The following is a 22,849-nucleotide window of genomic DNA, read 5'->3' on the forward strand; positions in this document are numbered from 1 at the left end:
GTTGTTGTTGTTGTTGTTGTTGTTGTTGTTGTTGTTGTTGTTGTTGTTGTTGTTGTTGTTGTTGTTGTTGTTGTTGTTGTTGTTGTTGTTGTTGTTGTTGTTGTTGTTGTTGTTGTTGTTGTTGTACCGTCATTCGTGTATTCTTTGTTCGCTCCTGGATGTCTTTTTGATACTCAGTCCTCATAAACTTTGTAGCTTTAGAGTCCCATTCGGGACGGATACGAGAATATTTATAATCGTGGGTTGGTTAAAGAACATTACTGAGATACGAGAGGTACCTGGTTCAAGTCCTACCTGGGCATGGGAGCGGTTTTTCCAGCCGTGCTGCTACCCGCAGTCAAGTGGGAACTTGTGGCCAGGCACAAAGGGTACATGGATGCAGCTAATGGGGTCGTTCTCGGCACTTGTGCCTGTGGTTGTGAGACTTATCCACTCACCCCCACCATTAGGCGCTGCATCTGCCGCTAGGGTTTACTGGGTGTTAGCTGCCGTCGTGAGTTCCCTTCAGGAACGGACACGATAATTTACTCTCTTTTTTTACACTGTACATGTGTGTATGAAACCTATTTTTCAATTGTTCTTCTCTGCACGTACATGTAGATCTAAACCTTATACTTTTTGGCAATATAATTATAAGATCAACTGTCCACTCATATTCATAACAACAGCAAAAAAAGTTCAACGTTTTCTTATGACTTTCATAAGTGGAACGCCGTCACATAAAATGTAATAACTAACACACATTTATAATACATGTACATGTACATGTAGGTAATATGGTTTCTGGGAGAAATACAGCAGCCAGCAAGAGCCCTATTAAAATATGAATAAATAATAATATTAATAAGTACAAAACAATTAATAAGTACAAAAAACGAAGTTTACCCCTTCCCAGTGTGTGAATATGAAGTTTACCCCTTCCCAGTGTGTGAATATGAAGTTTACCCCTTCCCAGTGTGTGAATATGAAGTTTACCCCTTCCCAGTGTGTGAACATACATGTACATGTAGTGTACATGATTGTACACGTATGTGAGAAAGGCAGTGGCAGATGAATGGGATACTGTGCCGGTGGAGGTGTGGATGAACGTGATCTGTTACAAAGCACAGGGTCACGACTCACGAGTTCGAATATACACAGCTTCCAATACAATCATGTACCTGCTTGACGAAACGTGCGCAACGAATAACACAAAACCAGGAATCATCAAACACGGACATTATTCTGGACTGGACACCAAAATGCTTTTAAGGTGGCAGACTACCCAAAAATTCGCTGAAAAATCGAATTTGTAAATTCATATTGAGTGCTACGTCAGTTGAAAGAGCATGAATAGCTGCAAATTCTCTGAAAATTGTGTCCCTATCTGACCAGCCGTTCAAGAGTTATGGCCGAAAATGTGCCCTTGCAAGGAAAGATTTTTTTGTTGCATGCTGTCATTTGTTGGCAGCACTGTATTTGAATGTGAGCAGACCGTGCGCAACTTGTCGTATTATGGAAACACGCGAAAGTGTGCAGAATTTTGCCCCAAGTCCAAAAAAGTCCAAAAAATCACGTTAAAAAACCACGTATTGGGCTGCACGGCGGCGGGCGAAGCCCGCCGCCGTGCAGCAGGACTTTTGCCAGCACCCTCGTGACGTTGCAGATATGTGGCTTGATTATTGTAGTTGACGTTGATTTAGTGACTTTGGCAAGTTTGAGTCGTGTCAAGAAGTCAGGTAGGATTCAGTACTAGGCAGTAGTGAAACGTGAGTGGCAGTCTTTGCCGGTTTCTGAGGGCATCCTGGATTTGGTGTGCAGCGCTGTGGAAATGGCTTGCTGTGGGTGTCCCAGCACTGGATGTTGTATCAAAGGTACGACCTCGTAGCACACCCTAAACCTAAAAAAATTCAAAAATTGACTTGGGTCTGTGGGAGTCCGCGAGAGAACGCCCACTCGTTCCGTTGTGACAGATTCCAGGGCCACGTTGAGGGGCCCTACCCCACCACCCATGGCTGCTTCTGGACTTGTTTTAGGTTTGGGTCCCGCGCACGGACAGAATGGGCACGAAAATGTGAAAAAAATGTAAATGCATTTGTTTGGCTCCTGGGTGGCTCGCACACCGTGGCACTATGCCGGAAATTTGAGTTTTTCCGGCCTGGAAAGCCTGTCAGTGAGGCGCAAGAACTTGTAAATCATGTCCTGAGGGCCAGCATAGTGGCAGGAGTGTGTGGTCAAAATTTCACTCAAATCCACTGAGAAACACCAAAGTTACGGTCAATTGAATGCCATATAAAATTTATGGGTAGGCTGCCCCCTTCAGCAAACGCCTCCTCATCATTACTTTCATCCTCCACCTCCAGGCAAAAGGCCTTCGAAGTTTTACGTCACAGCTTCTTGACAACGCGTATTATGTAACTAGTAGGTGACAGTTTAGTATACTTCAAATTACTTGACCAAGTGGTGACAAACAAAAGTAATTACACTGTAGTTCAACTGTTGCGTCACCTGCACTCGTCGTGTTTCCAGTAGCAGCAAAGTAACCTGCAGTGACTACTGTACTGAGTGAACACAGCTACAGCATCATTTTGACTGAGGAGCGCGCGAGCGGAGCGAGACTTATTATTTAATTTTATTTCAAAATTTAATAAACTGCTACTTGTCGCCGAGTTCAAGTGTAGTTTTTGCTTTGTAGAAAAGGAGAAGCCGTAGCTGATATTTTTCTTGGCCACTGCTGTGAGAAAAGGAGAAGCCGTAGCTGATAATTATTTTGCTTGGCCACTGCTGTGCCTGTACTGTTGTTCGGCTTTACATGTATATGTAGTCGCCTGCCAAGAAGCGATGATGGGTGCCTCGGTTATTTCTATCTCAGCGATCGCTGATTTCTTTTACAATTTTAGTTCCTAGACCAACCAACTCGATGGGTTCGTTTCCTTGTCCTTGTTTCGACGTCAAGACGCGACTTTTGTTTGTCACCTCTTGGCCTTACTACTACTAGTACTACGAGTATTAAGGCAGCGTGACGTAGGCACTTCGACAGCCTATGCCGCCGTCCATCCCATCGTCCTCGTCCTCGTTATACTTGTAAAAAAGAGAAGAAACACATGAGAACGAGTTATGCAGCAGCTATCCACCACTATAACAAGATGATATTAAAACAATCAGAAAGTGCGATACTTAGGGCACAAAACTGATAGGCTACTGAGACATTCAGCGACCCAGTGCGCAAACCAACAGCCTTGGAAGGTTCATGGTTATGTAGGACCGTTAAATACTCAAAACGGGTTTATTCAAACAACACGACATGGAAAGAAGGAAGAAAACCAAAGATACATGTACATGTACAAGGGATGAAACTCGATGATGAAATAAAAATGAAAATGTTGACAAAGGTTTATTCCAAAGAAACTCAAGGCAAATGTAACAAGGTTGTGTAAAAGATTCAACTCAATCCCTAGACAAATGCTTTGAAAGATGTAAAGTGTGCATTAATGATTCACGCTGAGACTTTGGCATGTCGAGAACAACAAAAAATAAAAAATAGATAGAAGTAAAAAGGAAATCAATAGAAAACGCTACAGTATTCAGAAAAAAAACACAAGCAACTACACAAAGTCACAATCCGACCAACAGCATCCCCCCCCCCCCCCGTTAAAACTTCATCGACGTCGTCGTTTTCTTGTGACTTTCATCAGAAATCTTCACCACAATGGGATCATATCAGGGGCTAGACCAACACGCCTGATGCATGTACATGTAATTTTTTTGCGGGATAACGGCCTCTTTTACGGGCAAGATAAAGTCATGTAGACGTGAAAAATAGAGATGCTATGAAACGTAAAATTTTTATTCAAGTACAATACATTGGAAAACTCCAAAAATTCCACGTAAAACGCACGAAATTCAGTTCTCAATGGCCGATGCCTACCCCAGCACCATCCAGCGTCGACAGGTACAATGTAACAAAAAAAAGTAAATTATCGTGTCCGTTCCCGAAGGGAACTCACGACGGCCGCTACACCCGATAAATCCTAGCCAGGCACAAGGGAGTGTTGAACCCAGTTATGACCGTCATTATGCTAGGAGGGTAGGAGACTACTCCTTACGTCCGTCGTGTATTCTTTGATACCGTTCCTTTATAATTATGTCGTCCTGGTAGTCACGATACTAGTGTCCTCCACGTACTTGTTTCATGCTGTCAATCTAACACTAATACTAGTAATAGGTACTCAGTAGTACAATGTACATGTGGTACATGATTGTATTCGACTACACGTACATGTATGTTCGTGTTGATTGTCGTGCCTCCACTCCGCACTCGGCTACCCACTACAATGGTACTCATACCCAGTCCAGAGATACAGTACATGTCATGTACATGTACATGGTACTAAGGCCGTCGAAGTACCTACGTCACGCTGCGACGAAGGGGACGCCACAGGGAGATTGCTTTTCCCCCGTTCTCTTCACGATTTACCTGGAGGCTGCGCTCCGACATCTAAGGCAAGAGGTGCCAGCAAGACCTCTCAGCGACAACGGTTTGTCGCTCGAACTCGTATTATATGCGGATGATGCAGACTTTGTCAGCACCTCAAAGTCCTGGCTGGCGGACGTGGAGGTGACTGCCAGCACGGTGCTACCACAGTGGTCCCTGGTCATGAACCAGGACAAAACTGATTATACGGACGTCTTCAGAAGTGCGGACAGGATCGATGAAGAGTGGAGGACAACGCGCAGGCTGGGTTCGCTGCTGGGCTACGAAGAGGATATTATGCTACGGAGACAGCTGGCGACGAAGCATTTCAGTCCCTATGGAGCCTCTGGAAGAGGCATCAGCACATCAGCGAGAAGTTGCGTCTGCGGCTATACAACACCTTTATTATCCCAGTACTGACGTACAACTCGGGTACGTGGGGGGTCAGTGTGACCGTTCTGTCTCGCCTGGATTCCTTCCACTGCCGTCAGTTAAGGTCACTCATCGGTGTGAAATGGCCAAAATAATACCTTTTGATGCTCTCTATGCCAGATGCGAAGCTGAACCCTTGAGTGTCATGGTCAAGAGATCACGCTGGAGGCTGTTTAGCCACATCCTGCGGATGGCGGTTGAATCCCCAGCTGTTATGGCTATGTTCTCGTACTTCGCCAATCAGCGACAGCAATGCTGGAGGGGTAGACCGCGGACGACCCTGCCGCAGGCATTGGTGGGAGATCTGCGCCAAGGCAATGCTGGATTGCTCCGGAACCTAGACGCTCTGCAGAGGCTGCGAGCCATTGCCCATGGCCAACCCGCATGGCGAGATCTTCAGTGTATGCATGAAGATCTGTGCATCGTGACATTCCGACAGACCCTGAAACAGTCAACCTCAGGAAATAGCACCATTATTATCACTCAAGCTGCAATATTCAATGACATAATTATAGACATATTCATAAAATAATGACATATCTTCAATACCCATGAGCTACATTGTATATGATAATTATTCTAACTCAGTTTTTTTCCCCTGTCATAGTCCTGTTTATCATGTTCAGCATAGGCGAAGTTGTGGATCATGCTAGCATGGTTGACTCCAACGCGTACATGCAACTTGCAAGTAATAATAATAATATTAATAATTTATGAAAGGATTGGGAGAACTTCCAATTCAAAGGAACAGTAGGGGAAGTGAACTGCCAGAAAAGAGAAAAAAATCGCCGAGCCACCAGGACTCAAACTCGGGATCTTGCTTGTCGTGATATGAGCAATGCTCTAACCGCTGATTACAAAAATTAATAATATTATTTTCAAGCGCGGTCTCTTGCAGAAGCACAGCAAGCGCCCTCCTAGCTCGACATGTACATAATGTACATGTACATGTACATGTACATGTACATTATACATGTACATGACTGTCACGTTAGCAGATTCAGTACTGACTCTGTGGCAGAATATCCTAGTACAGACCAACGCATATGGCCGATCGGTTTGCAGGCCTGCCTGCGAATCAGCGCCGACAACCACGGTCAACTGGGTATTCAGTGACTATTCACAGCTCGGTGTGAGGAAGGATGCAGTTTACAGGGTTATGGGCCGTTTACACGCCGGTTGAGAGTCTCACCTCCTCTCCCCTAACTCACTTGTGATGTCTGCATTCGCCACTAAGTGTAGTGCTAGTGGTGGCCTGCGGAAGCGAAGGCTATAGCTTGTGTGTTTCTGAACATTCAAGTGATGCTACCGCGGATCCCGCGAATATTATTATTATTATTATTATTATTATTTGAAACTCGGGTATTGAGCCAATAATAAATGTAGAAAGGAAAAGGACATATGGAAACGAGTTAAGAGTAACTCTCCACCACTGTAACTAGATGGAGACTAGATGGAGATGTGTTGAAGCTAGGTGTCAGGACGTCGAATGTCTCAGTACTCTGTCAGTTTTGTGCCTAGTTGTTGCACTTTCTGACTGTATATAGTATCTAGTTACAGTGATGGAGAGTTACTCTTAACTCGTATCCATATGTCCTTTTCTCTTCTACATTTAATTATTATTATTATATTACAGTCGTCCCTCTCTAATCCGGCACTTGTTTATCCGGAACCCTTGCCAACCGGCGCACTTTCTGACGAAACCAATTTTTTTCGTTCAATTCCTACATCTGAGGCTGCGTTTACACGACAACGCACGGCCAGTTTTCCGTTTTCAGTCCCGCATTTCTTTTTTCGTTTTCGTACGTTTACACGATCAAAGCCGATCCGAGGTGGTCTCCGTTTGTACCGTTTTCAAGCGTCTACACGAGAGCAAAGGATCCGCCAAAGTTCGTCATGTGCCAAGTGTTGCCGTGGAAGCACCAATCACACTCAAGTAATGGTTGAAAACAGGCACACGACAACACACGTCACATGACGAAAATTGTAAAAACAATTTTTTGGATTGTCGGATCCGTGTAAACGGCCGAAAACGAAACAAACGTGACGGAAAACGAGGCCAGCACACCGTTTCGACTGTTTACACACCCAAATTTATCCGGCAGAACATTTCCGTTTTCAAATTCTTCCACCTTGGCCAGCGTTTTGGTTTTCTTCCGTTTTGGTGTACAACTTTTACGTTTTGCTCCGCGTACCGTGTAAATGAACCATGGATCCGAAAGGATTTCGTTGCGTTTTCGCCCCCCAGCGTTGTCGTGTAAACGCAGCCTTAATCCGGCACTTGAATTACGCCTCCGGCAGTGACTTTTTGAAACGAATCGCTCAAACTGCACGTAGTTTGATTTCATAATCCGGCAGTCGTAAATCGCGTACCGCACAGGTGCTATCCACGCTAGGCCAGTCTGGTCAATGTTGTCCAGGAGACAACGGTCTGTCAACCATACTTTCTTATTTTAGCAAGGAGTAGTGTCCTGCCAATTTTCAGGTGTGTGTGTGTGTGTGCAAGAGTGAATGTGAACATGTTCTCTGTTTTACTTTATCACTTTATCACTGTGTATATTCTCGGAGAACAATTGAGAATATAAAGCCGTGCACCAAATACTTGGGTCGACACGGAAAAACCCTGCGTTTTGACGTACATATGATACATTTGGGTAGGGCCGGGTCAGAGGGCAGGATTTCTTAATCCAGCACCCTCGTTAAATTAATCCAGCAGAAAACGCCGTAGCAAAAGGTGCCGGATTAGAGAGGGACAACTGAATTACAAGTACATGACTGTAGGGTTGTTGTTACACGTGCCTGCGGTGTTCCCCAGGGTTCGGTCCTGGGGCCCCTGCTCTTCAGCATTGTAGTAGTAATGGTGCAACCTGTGCTGCTAGTGCTAACGATCCTGCTGGAATTCCCTTGCTGAAGGAGACTGCCGCGGATGGATTGCAGAGCTTGAGGTGATCCCTTTCAAGTATCTAGCAAAAACATAATACGAAATCCCAGTCCCCTAAGGCCCAGGCACTGAGACTGCCACTGGTAGCAACGGTATACGCCGAGGGCCTCAGCTGGATATCGAACGGTAACTGGAAGTGCCTTCTGAGACGTACATGTACATTGTGACCATTAATTTTATCTGCTGGCACTTCACAGGGTCGTGATACCCGCTTCTTGCGCCTGGGTCAAGCACGCGGTCCATGCCAACCGGTACAGGATCAGAGTACATGCACGTCGCGTGCTTTACCAATGTATTGTCTGAAAAGAAAGCACAACTACATGACTGTATTACTAGGTCAATTGCCTTCGGGATTCCGTCGAAAGGCAATTAAAAATATTAAATTAAAGTAAAGATAGTTCTCCATCCTGTACGCTGTAGTGCATTTGATGTAGTGCATTTGATGTAGTGCATTTGATGTAGTGCATTTGATGTAGTGCATTTTTCACAGGTGACATCGTGGCCTGGTGACATAATGACATTTCCGTCCGGAGCTAGCTCCAGACCTTCCCGCTTCCAGGACCACATCACGCTCCCCGCAATCTCGAACTGATCTGCATGCATCTATCCTGCTACCTTTCCCCTTATTTCCTTTGCACTCTATTCCTTCGCATCACACATGTTTTCTAAGTGCATTGTGTACATGTATATGATACTGTAACTATGCTTTGATCCAATCTCCACTGCTGGAACGGAGACTGAGAAAATGATGGCGGCAGATACATACGACTCGTAGTACAGAACTGAGTGAAGAAGAGTAAATCTAATTGACAACTGCAAAATGCATGGAAAATGTCTGTTTAGCAGCAAAAACGCTATACAAGAGACCGAATAGGGTGCATGAAATACTAAGCAGGAGCGGAGAGGTGGACTGATCTATACTTCAATGCCAAATGGAAAAGCAAATAAACGTTATAGTTTATCATCGGGAGGAAATAAAAGCAAAAAAGCACCTGATGTGGTTCACAATGAACACATGTACGATATTTTTGGGGATGGTGTGTGCATGAAAGCAGTCATTTGCAAAAGGACCTACACTGGGTGCATTCCAGGGCTAGTGACATTATAGGAAAGAAAGGACGGGTCAAGTTTCAGAAATCTCTTACAGAAGTCCAGGGCATGGTTGTTCTTGTTTGGCGGTCGGAAAGCATACTTATGCAGGTATGTCTGCCAGTCACTGACATGGAAACCACTGGCGTCAAACTTGAAGGAGGGAAAGTGTGTACGGAAATACTCCAGCATGGTGTTGAAGGCATTGTCAGAGCGAGCTCCGCCGAATAGCCGCCTGTCACGTATCTCTGAGTATCGCAAGTAGAGGTGCTCCTTTCTAGGCATCTCCAACGCTGCATAGTAGCCGGTGGAGAGGGCTTCATCTCGTGGCATGGATGCGCCCCAGGACAAGCAAACTCCACCAGGAAGACGTCCAGCATCTATAAAGTCACGGGCGGTGAACCAGGGGAAGGCGGTCAGCGCCTCAGTATTATTGTAATAACCATTGCCAGTCATGAACTCTGGGCCGCGAGCCTGATAATTGGCTATGACTTTATCGATGTACGAGTGCGCCATGGCGAATATCGGGTCAACGGGCAGGGAAACGTCGCGAAACGACCCACCAATGCCATAGTGGAAGAGAACGTCAAAGCCTCCCAGCAAGCCGGCCATGAGCAGTATGGAATCTTTGCTAGGTGCGGCTAGGATAGCTTGAATCACAGGCCAAGGGCATGGTCCCTTGCTCTCATCTATCTTCCTTCGCATGCAGCTCGATTCGAGGGGAAACTCTTTGCCATGGTATGTGAGAATTGGAACGACATATTTACCTTCTGCAAGCATCCCATCCTTTACGCAGTACTCAGGTGGGACTCCATTGCTGCCGAATATCTTCTTGTCCAGAAGGGGTAGCTGGTCCACCCACTGTCTTGGGTAGAGTTTGGGAATGTCCCAGAACGGCATGGAGATCCTGCAGTCGACACGTCGCAGTACATTCTCCAGAGCGAACACCAGCATGCGATGGAAGGTCACTGTGATGGGGTACACATCATTGCCTCTGCGTACAACCTGACAAGCAAACACTGAATGCGCCCATAGGACTGCAGCAAAGTCGGCCTTGTAACGCGGGTCACTAGACGCCACCACGTATGCATTGGCCAAGCGCTTCTTCTCCTCTTCGCTCAGGTCCTCGTAACTCTTGCGATGACGACAGCACTTCCAATGTCCGTCGATGCACTGACAGACGCGAGCACATTGTGCATCGATCCTTGTGGCGTTCTCTGAACACTCGCTATTGTGGAGATCTCTGTACTGACGTCGATGGACACCATTTTCAGGACTTTCTGATGATGATGCTGAATCCACATCGCGGTAGCCCAGTGTTAAATCTTTCAGGATGCGAGAGTATTCTTCAGCCTTGTTCTCATCTCTGTTGTCTGCTGCCAGGGTTTGTGATCCATGATTGAAGATCAATATAAGAAGCAGCCCTAGAAACACTGGTTGCAGGGCTAAACGGTATCCACGTTGGCTGCCATGACCGCTACTGCACCCTTCTTTCTGGACACTGAGCGTTAGCATTCTCTCAGTGTTCCGCCTTGTTCAGAGAAAGCGCCAACTAGACAGTGTGTTCTCTCACCGCGACCTAGTGGTTCAGTGATGTCCTGCAGTCATGTCCTGGACCCTTGTCCTGCAGCCTTGTCTTGGCTTGGCTTTGCTAGCTCTAGACTAGTACCAATCCCAAAATTAATCTCTACCTACAGTAGTCAAACGGGTATCGTACCAGAGCAGCAAGTACAAGTGCTGTGCGGTGAGTAGCACGCGGGTCAGCAGTATGTAGACCTGGTAGACTCCCTCACTGCACTAGTCTTTCCGTACTAGTACTCCACGTAGATGTGACCACTGACGAGTGACGTTGATGCATTGGTCAGCATGAAACTGAGACTGAGAGTAGCGACATATTTCCCTTGGGAGTTGTTTTTCAACTACTAGTAGTAGTATGTAGTTTATAACTTTATAATAATACATGGGGTTGGAGAAAATGGCTCCTACTAGTACTTTTGTCGACCACAGACAGTACAGCTGCAAGCCTGCAGTTCTACACTAGTCACTACAGACAGTAGAGGTCAGCTAGCCGGCATATCCGCCAGGTACCAGTCGTTCCAGGCATATCGATCGTGCTTTTCGTCGGTCTGTACTGTACTGTAGAACGACGTCCACGGCCACAAGTCACTAGCTAGCTAGGTGCAATCCGCAGAGCAAGTATGTACAGTACGTAGAAGCTTTTCCGGACACACACGAGTGCAAGAGATCAGTGCAAAGATTCCCACGGAGCTCCGATTGCCGATCGATGAGCAGCGACCTGCGAAGCAAGCTTGGCGGGGCACTGTTGGACCAGGAATTATTACTAGTTTCGTATGGGAAAGCCCTAGCTGAACCTGGCTGGAATGTACACCACACATCATGGTCGTGACGTGCTACATCACGCCTTTGCCTTTGCCTTTGTTATACGCCGCACTGTAGTACTAATGCACTCCTGCTCGGACTCGCGATCAATCGTGTTTTTCCGGCATGTGTGTACCTACAACAATACAGTTATTATCATCAGCATGTAGTACAGTACACCAACACTACAACAGTTACATCACTGGCAAGATTCACAGACTGTGCGTCTGCGATACCGCGCGCGTTTGAACTGCCTGGAAAAGCCCCAAAAGTTCAAAACCAAGCAAGACGGAGCGCGCTATCATCCTAGCTCTCGTCTCGGGACGGGCTGGCGCGTGTCAGCTGGCCCCTGGAGTGTTATTTACAATGAATGACATTATGTGCAGTGACGAGTGACGGCTAGAAATAGAATGAAGACTTACTTAGTTAGTTGAAGACACCACTTGCACTACACCTGTAATGGTTGACTCATGACCTGATGGTGGTAAATACACAAGCATGTTCATTGTCTTGTTCTACCCGGACTACCGTCACAAAGTCTACAGCCTAGTGCCAGCATTTTCTCTAGTTCCATTTCTGCCCATATGCGGCGATGGCTGCTGCCAGTAGGGATATCAGCGAACGCACTGCGCAGCCCATCTGCGCAGGTCAGCCTGGCCCATCTACGCGCGGCCGACAAGAAAACTCATGAACACTTTCATTTTTTTGCAAAAGAAATCGTGCGAAGAAGATGCACGGAATGGCTGAAAACTAGGCTGAGGAATAGTAGCATCCAGAGACTCTCAAACAAATTCATGGTCCATCGCTTGTGCTGCGTACTGTCACTGGACTGACATTATTATTTTTCATATTTGTACTAAATTATTATAGGGGCTTTCATGTCCGAAGTGCGTGTAAGTACTACAGTCGTCATAGGCATACTAATCTACGTAAGTAGTCGCCACACTGGTGCACACCGGTACAGTAACAACTGCAGTACTAGTGATGCAGACGTCTCTCTGCTCCGCGTCTGCTACGCTCCTTTACTTTAGTAGTAGGCTTGGCGCGGTGTTGCAGGAGAAGAAGCTTTCGTGATTTTTGTTAGGGCTGTTCAGGAACGCAGTGAACAGCTTTTTGGACATGGTGTAAGGTGTTTTTCTAAAGAGTCAGCTGTGTGTGGTGTCCCAGTGTCTATCGACCGTGATACCCTATCTGGTGGTGCAAACATTGAAAAATGCAGCAGCAGTGCCCTGATGGGTGGCGGAGCGGTCATGGCAGCCAACGTGGATACCGTTTAGCGCTGCAACCAGTGTTTCTCGGCTTTCTCCTTACATTGATCTTCACTCATGGATCACAAACTCTGGCAGCAGACAACAGAGATGCGAACAAGGCTGAAGAATACTCTCGTATTCTGAAAGATTTGACACTGGGCTACCGCGATGTGGATTCAGCATCATCAGCAGGAAGTCCTGAAAATGGCGTCCATCGACGTGAGTACAGAGATCTCCACAATAGCGAGTGTTCAGAGAGTGCCAAACGGATCGATGCACAATGTGCTCTCGACTGTCAGTGCATCGACGGGCGTTGGAAGTGCTGTCGCCATCGCAAGAGCTACGAGCACCTGAGTGAAGCGGAAAGGGAGCGCTTCGTCAATGCATATGTGGTAGCATCTACTGATCCACGGTACAAACCAGCGTTTACCTCCATTCTCTGGTCCCATGCGCTGTTTGTATGCAAGGATGTGAAGGACTACACCAAACTGAATCCACTCCTCCTTTCGTATCACAGAGCACTACTTCTAGCATTGGAAAACCTGCTTCGGCGAATTGACTGTCGAATTACGCTGCCGTTCTGGGACGTTCCTAAGCATTACACAAGCCTGTGGGCTGAGCAGCCACCCATGGAGGATAGACATGTACTGGGCGGTGACGGGCAAGGATCCCATCAATGTGTGAAGGATGGCATGCTGGCGCAAGGCAAATATTCTATACCAACGCTGCGAAACCGTGGAGCAAAGTTCCCTCTCAACCCATCGTGTCTACAAAGGCAGTTCAATAATAGTCATTCGGCTTGCCCATGGCCATTGGTTGAGGTTATCCTGTCGCTTCCCAGCTCCCAAAGCCTGCTGTTGTTAGACGGCCTATTCAGCTGTGATACGTTCGTACACAGGGGCGTGGGCGGATCATTTCGCGGATTAACCCTGCCTGCCGACCCTCTGTTCGCCATGTCTCATTCTTACACTGACAAACTCCTGGCTACGTACCAGTCACGCGGCGCTGACTTCATGGCTGGAAATGGACTCTTTAACGGCACTGAGCGTGTTCTGGCGTTCCCTTGGTTCCAAGCCAGGGACCTTATGGATGCCAACAACCTCCCGGGAGGCGTCTGCATTTCCTGGGGCGAGTCCATGCCACGTGAGAAAGCCATTTCCAGTGGTTATTATGCTGCCCTGGAAATCCCCAGGACGGACCATCTCTTCAAGCCATACACTGAGGTGCGTGAGATGCAGATCAAGGGGAAAAGAGCTGCAATGGCAGTCCGCACGCTTCTTAAGTACTTCCACCAAGAATTCACGGCGTTGACGTTTGACCGGAGTGGCTTCCATTACGATGCGGTTGCCAGCCAAGAGCAGACAGCGGCTCAGCGGAAGGAGATGGCCAAACAGTTTAACGAGAACAGCTTGGAGCCTGCTCTATGCAAGGAAATTGTGAGCATCGATCCGCAGTTCATGGTTTATAATGTGACTGGGCCAAGAGTGGACCCAGTGTGACATTTACTCACGATATTGTGGTATTGGGTATTGCTCCTTACTTGGGAGCTCCAGCTTATCCTACCTACCTCATGTTGTGATACTTGCGTAGGGACAAACATCAGAACTGACGAGCCTTGCTGCGGCATTGGAGCATAACACACTGCTGTGATGCGCGTACATTTATGATCATAGCATCCTCTGCTTGCCAAATATCACTATTTTCCTTCCTTTTTCATGATAATTATCTGTCTTCTTATAGTCATATACATGTATATGTAAAAAGGCATATTTGCCATTCTGTGATGTTGCCTTAAATAACACCAACGATATGATGACGAAAACAATTACGGCGGTGGTGGCAACGACGATGACAACAACAACAACAACAACAACAACAACAACAACAACAACAACAACAACAACAACAACAACAACAACAACAACTGAAACCACAGCACCACTGTTGGACTTTTAAACTTTCGTTAATCTCAGCTGTGACTGCCACAGCTATAATTATTTCTTTTCTAAGATGGACTGTTTTCACTGGCAACAAAATGACCGTGTGCCACGCCTTTCAACGTGATCACGTTTTATCTAGCTGCTGGTCAGAGTAGATAGTACATGTATGTTTGGCTTCTGACCCACAAAAAATATAGTTGTACGTTCACTACTCACAGCTGGCCCTTGGTGGATAATGCTCGTTAATTAGCAGATTCTGCTCGGAAAGCAGTGAAACTGGCTGAACCATATAAACCTCACCGTAGGCACGTCCTTGCTGCATTTCTTTATACATGTCATGTACATTTAATTGTCCACAGTTGCGAAGGCACCAGCCCTAAGTATGTTTTCTTTTCTTTGTGGCACTTGGATGTGCACGTGGTGTCTGTTGAGCATGATTCTACATGACGATGATTGTACATGTTCATGTTCATGTATATGTATGCCTGAGGGCGGGTATATGAATGCCAAAATTTAATGACAATGGTTCAGAGAATTATCCATAAAAAGGTCACACTATAACTGCATAATCATGCACACAGTACTTCTAATTTTTTAAGATTGCTGAATAACAATGACCGTCCATCGCTTCCATGTATTAGCTGCAGCGGGCTGACTAATGGCAATGCATGGCTGAAACATACAAACACTAACTAGTTCATCGCTTGGCATGCATCTCTGCTAGTGACAATGTATGGCAGCGAGTCCCACATGTACATTATGGCAAGATTTGCTCCACTCTTCTGCTAGTGTTGAAATCAGCGAAGCTAGGATCAATAGCAAAGATACGACCGCACTCAGCCAGTGTACTGCTCAGCCAGGGAAGCTTGGGATTATGCACAAAAGCAGTAATGTTCGCAACGTGGAAACCTTCCTTGTCGAATGAGAACGTGTGGAAGTGCAGTCTGTAGAAGTGCAACATAAGTTTCAGGATGGGAATGTCATTGTCTTCGTAGGGCATATCGCGCAACTCTTCGTACGGCACATAGATATGGTCGGTACGCGGCACTTCTAACGCTGCATAGTACTTCATCTTGATGGCCTTTTCTCGGGGCAGAGATGAAGCCCACTTTAGACAAACACCGCCAGGAAGATTTGCTATGTCAATGCCGTCCGCTGCAGTAAACCAGGGAAAGTTTATGAGCTCACCTGACACGTTCCAGTATCCGTTCCCTGTCTTGTCGCGTAGCTGGTAGTTGGCGAAGAGTTTATCAATATAGCTGTGGAACATAAAGAACATTGGATCCGCGCCTAGTCCTATGCTGGTCCAGACGCCTCCAACACCATTGTGCGATTCTAAGTCGAACGCTTGCAGCAAGGCCACATCCACGAGCGGTGCAATGCTGACTGGCGGCGTCAGTGAAAGCTGTGCCGACTGCCAGCCGAACGGAGGGTACTTGTCACTGAATTTCCTGCGCAAACAATTGGGATATGGAAACACAGTACCGTTGTAGTGAAACTTGGGTATCTTGAAATTCTCCTCCGAGAACATTCCGTCTTGCACACAGTAGCTTGGTGGCACTCCATTCGATCCGAATATATCTCTGTCTTCACTGAATGGGGGCAGGGTTTCCCATTTATCCGTTCTATCCACGGGAATATCCCAAGCAGGGAGAATTATGTTACAATCAATTAGGCGAAGTAAGTTCTCCATGGCTAGCACTAGCAGGCGATGGTAGGACATCAACTGGCGCTTCATATTCGTCTTTTTGGCTATCTTGTCGCATGCAATGGAGGCATGCGACCACATCAGATTCGCCATCACCGGCTTGAAGCGCTCGTCTTGCGCCGCCATCTTGTACGCTTTGGCGAAGCGCAATTTCTCCGCCCAGGCCCCTAGTCAGCATATTGTAGCTCTTGCGCACTCTGCAGCAGCGCCATTGTCCGTCAATGCACTCGCACTCCTCTCCACACTGAGCCGTGAACGGCGTGGACGTCTCGTTGCAGCTGGACGAGGAACGTGTGTGACGATGGCCGTTGTTGTTGAGCCCATTCTCTCCTCCTAACAACAAGTCCTTCACGCTATCAGGGAACTTGACAGGTAGTGCATGGGTTGCGCCAATGGGCACTAAAGCCACCAAGACCACTGCGGCAAGGCTCAGTAACCTCAATGCATTCGGCTGACCCTTTGGCCTACTTCTCGCGGCATGTGAATAGCCCATCCTTAGACCACGTCCTGGGGTAGTATATAGCGGAGTCTTCTGGAAAGCATTACTGAAACCTGCAACCATTATTATGGCCTTCCTTCTGAAAACATCCGGACTTCGAGAGCCGTTACGCTGATAAGTTCTCAAACTACAGAATTTCACTGATCTCTGTTCGCTGTCCACTGCAGAACTCACTCCGAAGAGAGCCTCAGTCTAGCCTAGAGTTTTCCCTCTATCTCCTTCCCGTACATTGATTTGTAGTTCTACAATGACATTGTAGATTGCTAGTAGTACACTCTATCCTGGCCCGACCGCCGGCGACCGGCCCGGGTATGACGTTGATCCTGTACACATCCCATTGCGCTGTATAATCATTATGGTGCAAGCTGTGTGGGCTAACAAAAGCACGAGTGCATGCAGGTGCTGGATAGCATTCAGCCTGTGGACGCAACTACTTTACTTGTACGCGCTTGCTCCGGGATGCTGCGAATGTTTCTGTGAATTTTCCCGCTAGCAGTTACGCTACTGGTATACCCGACGATACCCGACGATGCTGCATCAAGCTTGCAGTTCGGGTTTTCCGTGCAAAATCCTCAGCAAAAACTATTACAGTATAGGAACCCGCGTGATATACATGTACATGTACATGATTGTACACGGTCCCGCTCGCCTAGGATTATTTAGTTAATAACAATGCCAATGGGGCTTTCAAATGAGTGTCCTGCGGCTCAGTACAGTGTTCAATATTCGTTCCGAATGGTTCGAATAGAGCTCTTGTGCAATGGGGCTTTCATGTAGAACGTGCGTAATTTGTACTTGTATTAGAATGACCGTGTGCAGGACTGGAGCCATGATCCCACCAAGTAAGTTAGCAAGGAGCAATATCCAAGATTTACTAGTACCGGCCGTAGGAGCAGAAGATTTCCAATCCTGATCTCACTTTTGGCAGAGCCGGTTGAATAAAATACTGCCCCAATCCAGCCGATTCAAGTTACTGTTTCCCTGGGGGAACTCCCCAGCAGGCCTTGCCTTTTTACGGCGAAGCCTAGGAGGAAAACAATGCTGAGCGTTTCACGAATTCCACAAGAGAAGTACATGTACGATATTGATCTTCTTCCTCTAATTGTACTTCGAGGTAGACATGTACTTCAACCGTGCACTTGTACATGTATTTCCATTTTCTCACACGAACAAATTGATGCATACTTTGAAGTTCAACCAATTCACACATGTACACGTGTACACTGCTGTACTGTAGTACATTGTCAGTCGAAAAAACTATCCATTTTAGTCACGTATAATATTATAATTATTGTACATGTGTTGTTGGTTGACAGATGGAGGACTACCGTGTTCGTAAACAGTGACCTTACTAATGCTAGTACAAGTAGTAGTACAACCATCCGTGGTTGGTAGAGCCCCAGTCTTGCGACCATCTGAACCGTATGGGTGTTAGCCTCTGTTCTGACCCTCTTTATTCTAGGGAGTTGTCTTGGTCTTCTTGTTGTCGTTGTTGTTGTTGTTGTTGTTGTTGTTGTTGTTGTTGTTGTTGTTGTTGTTGTTGTTGTTGTTGTTGTTGTTGTTGTTGTTGTTGTTGTTGTTGTTGTTGTTGTTGTTGTTGTTGTTGTTGTACCGTCATTCGTGTATTCTTTGTTCGCTCCTGGATGTCTTTTTGATACTCAGTCCTCATAAACTTTGTAGCTTTAGAGTCCCATTCGGGACGGATACGAGAATATTTATAATCGTGGGTTGGTTAAGGAACATGACTGAGATACGAGAGGTACCTGGTTCAAGTCCTGCCTGGGAGCGGTTTTTCCAGCCGTGCTGCTACCCGCAGTCAAGTGGGAACTTGTGGCCAGGCACAAAGGGTACATGGATGCAGCTAATGGGGTCGTTCTCGGCACTTGTGCCTGTGGTTGTGAGACGTATGAAACCTATTTTTCAATTGTTCTTCTCTGCACGTACATGTAGATCTAAACCTTATACTTTTTGGCAATATAATTATAAGATCAACTGTCCACTCATATTCATAACAACAGCAAAAAAAGTTCAACGTTTTCTTATGACGTTCATAAGTGGAACGCCGTCACATAAAAATGTAATAACTAACACACATTTATAATACATGTAGGCATGTACAGGTGCATGTACATGTACATGTAGGTAATATGGTTTCAGGGAGAAATACAGCAGCCAGCAAGTACCCTATTAAAATATGAATAAATAATAATATTAATAAGTACAAAACAATTAATGAGTACAAAAAACGAAGTTTACCCCTTCCCAGTGTGTGAATATACAATGTACATGTACATGTACATGTAGTAGGCACTGGCGGATTATGCCGGCATAATTATTGGCATAATTATTGGCATAATTTGGTGGTTGAAAATTTGGAGCATAATTTGGCATCCTTTCGGAGGTAGGAGCATAACTGCATGATTGTACCACAGTTCTAGTAATAGTAGTATGTAGTCGACCCAATTGTGTACTCTTGGCAGTCTTGCTACAATGCACATGGTCAGTGCTGGTGGTCTGCATGGTAAAGGGTTCGGAGGTCATGCAGATAGTATTTTCAATGAAAAGCAGGGTAGAAATCGTGGCAATACATTTTTTGTGCTCGAGCTCGTCTTCTTCAAAGTTCTTTCTCACCCTGATACAGTACATGTAGCAGAAGATGCGAGTGAATCAGCCTTTATCAGGTATCCCCGGGGCGGACGAGATAGTGACGGGTAGTCCGCAAAACTTCGCGTACATGTACACTATGCTTGTTACGAAGTCATGACGTCTGGATCTTAGCAGCTATGACTGTGCATGCTATGGATATTGCTCTAATTGAGGTATAGTTGATGTTCGGTCACGATGGAAGGAGAGCTGGAGCTACGGAAGAGATGAGCTGATTACGATAATTCGCAGGGTTAGGGTGACATCGGTTGGACGAGTATGACGATTACGAAGACAGTTGAACATGACAGTTTTCAAAGGTAACTCAAACTAATTTGGCAATGGAAAAATCTTTCAAAGCAAAAGAAGTCAACTAATGAATGGAAGAAGTAATGTTTCCCCTTTTCCAGGTTGCTCTCTAGCATGCATGGACACTTTGGTATGGGGATACTCATGTATTTTGTTGTACTTGTGTGTGAATGTGACCACTTGCAAGTACGAAAAAGGTACAATTTTCCGAACGTTTGGGCTCCATAAGGGGTCGTCCATAATTATCGAACTTTTTTCACAAAACGAAATAATTTCGTTATGGGGTGGGAGGGGGTTGACCAATTTCGTTTCAGAAAACATTGATACAATGTGCATGCCCATAGGAGCAGTTACACACTTGCAACTTTTGTTGTATTATGCATGCATATGTCAACACTTTGTTTACGTTCTGAGGGGGAGGGAGGGAGGGGTTGGGTCTAAACTAAAAGAATTCGTTTGGTGAAAAATGTTCGATAATTACGGACGGCCCCTAAGTACAACAAAGTTTACTATGTATCCCCGCGTGCCAAAGCATAATATGAGGATTTTGCGAGCATAATGCGAGAATCCATGAAAGCATAATTCCATGATTTCGCGGGCATAATCCGCCGGAGCCTAACATGTAGTGTTCATGTACATGTACGCTGTACATATACATGTACATATAATGTATGTGAGAAAGGCAATGGCAGATGAATGTGATACTGTGTGGATGTGTGGATGAAGGTAATCTGTTTACAAAGCACAGGGTCACGAGTTCGAATACACAGCTTCCAATGGCACCTATGCATAAAACATGGCGGCCAGGTCGCCATCGCGACTTCGCACCTTTGTGCGGGGCAACTTGCTCGACGCGAGGCTCTCCTTTGTTTTCAGTCGTTGCAGTGGAAGACAGTTTCGATATTAGTTGACAGGAAGATGGCAGTCAGTCAGGATTTTTCCCAGCTCACCTTGAACCTTCTGAAGGTGAAGTGTGGAGAGTATGGTCTCAAGAAGTCGGGAAAGAAAGCCGATCTAGTTGCGAGGTGAGTTGTTTTCTTCCCACAACAAAATCTTATTTTTTTGAAATTATTTGTGAATCTGAGTTTGTTATTTATCTGCTCGTGTCGTTTACAGACTTGCTCAGCATTTCTCTGAAGGCGACGGTGATGGCAAGGAAGGGCCACCTCCGCCAGCTGCAGCGCTTGCTGTTATTCCCCACGACCCTCTGGATTTTCCTGTTACTGGGTGGCAGCCGATTAAATCTGCGAGTGGAAGGCTACTCTCCCTGTCGTTCTCCATGCAAACTATGGTTTCTTATTTCGTGGACACTATGACCAGCGATGGACCTGCCAAGAATTTCAAAGCGCTTGCTGCCACTGATAGCAAGTCAATTCGTCTGTATCGAGCAGGTTATGTCCAGAAAATCGAACTGATGAAGGCCCACAGCCGTGTGTACTACCGTGCCCGCTGTCAGCCTGAAATGAAGACCAAAGCTGACTACAAACTTCGGCTCGTTGCTCAGTGTGACTCAGGATCTGCCACCAGTGTTGTTGGTGCTCAGTGCACTTGTCCTGCTGGCAAGGGTGTTACTGCCAGTTGCAAGCATATAGCTGCACTGATGTATGGCTTGTCCGAGTTCACTCTGCTTGGGTTTAGTGACGCTCCGACGTGCACGGACATGCTGCAAAAGTGGAACCAGCCTCCTGCAGGTGCAGGTAAAAAGAGTGAGCCCATGCTGGTTCAAGACATGGAGTGGCGTAGAGGTGGCAGTACCACTGACAAATCTGCGCCAAAGAAACGTAAGCATTCTGCTGCAGAAGTACTTGACCCTCGTGCTGTTGCAAAGCGGATGGACTTTGCCCGGCGTGTGGAGGAATACGCCAACTCAACCATTCACTCCAACTCCATCCACCTAGCATTGCCTCTTGTTGCTGGTAGCTCAGGATTTGCTGCTAAGCAGAAGGAGGACAGGTTGCACAGAGCCCAAGCGCAGAAAAAGGAGAGACTGGCTAGGGCAGGGGAACAGAAGGACAAGTGGCAGGTTGAGCACAGCAGATCAGGTGATGTGACACCTGTGCCATCTGACTGCGAGTGGCTAACTGAGGACAAGCAGATGCTGTGGTACGAGTCCAATGTCATACTTACTTGTGAAGAAGCCAATGCCCTGCAAGAAGCCACTGCATCCCAAACAACAAGTGAACTCTGGAGGAATGAACGAAAGAAGCGTATTACAGCTTCCATTGCCCATACTGTAGCTCATCGACGACCTCAGACTGACCCGTCATCCCTCATAAAAACTATCATTGATCGGCCGGCGTTCACCACTCCTGCAACCAGATGGGGGATTGATCATGAAGAAGAGGCACGATGTGCCTACGTAGCCCACCAAGCCAAGTCTGGCAAGCTGATAGATGTTGTTGCATGTGGCTTATTTGTGCATGCTGATGAATGCTGGTTTGGTGCCAGTCCCGATGGCATTGTTAGGGATGGTGATACATCACTTTTGCTCGAGATTAAATGCCCGTTTGTTGCTAGAGACCAAAGTCTAGCAGAGGTAGCTGGGTCTACTGCATCATTTTGTTTGTCCAACAAGGATGGTGTGCTTTCTCTCAAAACAACACATGCCTACTATACACAAGTGCAAATGCAGCTCTTTGCTGCAGGCCTTCAATTTTGTGACTTTGTAGTGTGGTCTCCCTGCAATGATCTTTTTGTTGAGCGCATTTCATTTTGTGAAGTGCATGTCAAGAAAACTCTCGCAGCTTGCCGAACATTTTATTTTGATCATGTTCTCCCGAAACTGGCTCTGTGATCAAGTTTCTTGGTAATAGATATATTCCTCGTCATCTGAGATGACCATTGCTCACTTTGCTCCAGTTCCTGTAGTCTTGACTGTTTACATTCTTCCCTGATTTGTGGCAATCTTTTCTTCTGTAAGTGCGTCTGAACTGTTCTATACGCTGCACTCTATGTTCTTTATTATAGCTTTTTCTGTTCTGCCCTGTTCTGTAGCTCCTTCTTGATATAAACGCCGTGATTAGATGGTGGATAGTTCCATCAGCTACCGGCTTCCTGCATTTGTACATGATTAGGTAGTGTTGTATACATGTACCCAAGACGGTGGAACTCTGCTGTAAACAGTGCGTTATAGTAAATTATACTGCCATTACTGGTAACCACTACAAAAACGGCACGTACAACTGGTTTACAATAGCTCGCCATTC

At 46.3% G+C, this 22,849-nt stretch overlaps 1 protein-coding gene across 1 annotated transcript; it reads left to right on the plus strand.

The window, feature by feature from the left end:
• The first annotated feature begins 20,448 nt into the window (after positions 1-20,448).
• Positions 20,449-22,803, plus strand: LOC135825762 (uncharacterized). The gene is made up of 2 exons (XM_065338383.1): positions 20,449-20,668; positions 20,760-22,803. Exons 1-2 carry the CDS (start codon positions 20,562-20,564, stop codon positions 22,435-22,437), a joined length of 1,785 nt encoding a protein of 594 aa, XP_065194455.1. The 5' UTR covers positions 20,449-20,561; the 3' UTR covers positions 22,438-22,803.
• The last annotated feature ends 46 nt before the right edge of the window (positions 22,804-22,849 follow it).

This window comes from Sycon ciliatum, chromosome 10 (assembly GCF_964019385.1).
Source record: "Sycon ciliatum chromosome 10, ocSycCili1.1, whole genome shotgun sequence".
Taxonomy (NCBI): domain Eukaryota; kingdom Metazoa; phylum Porifera; class Calcarea; order Leucosolenida; family Sycettidae; genus Sycon; species Sycon ciliatum.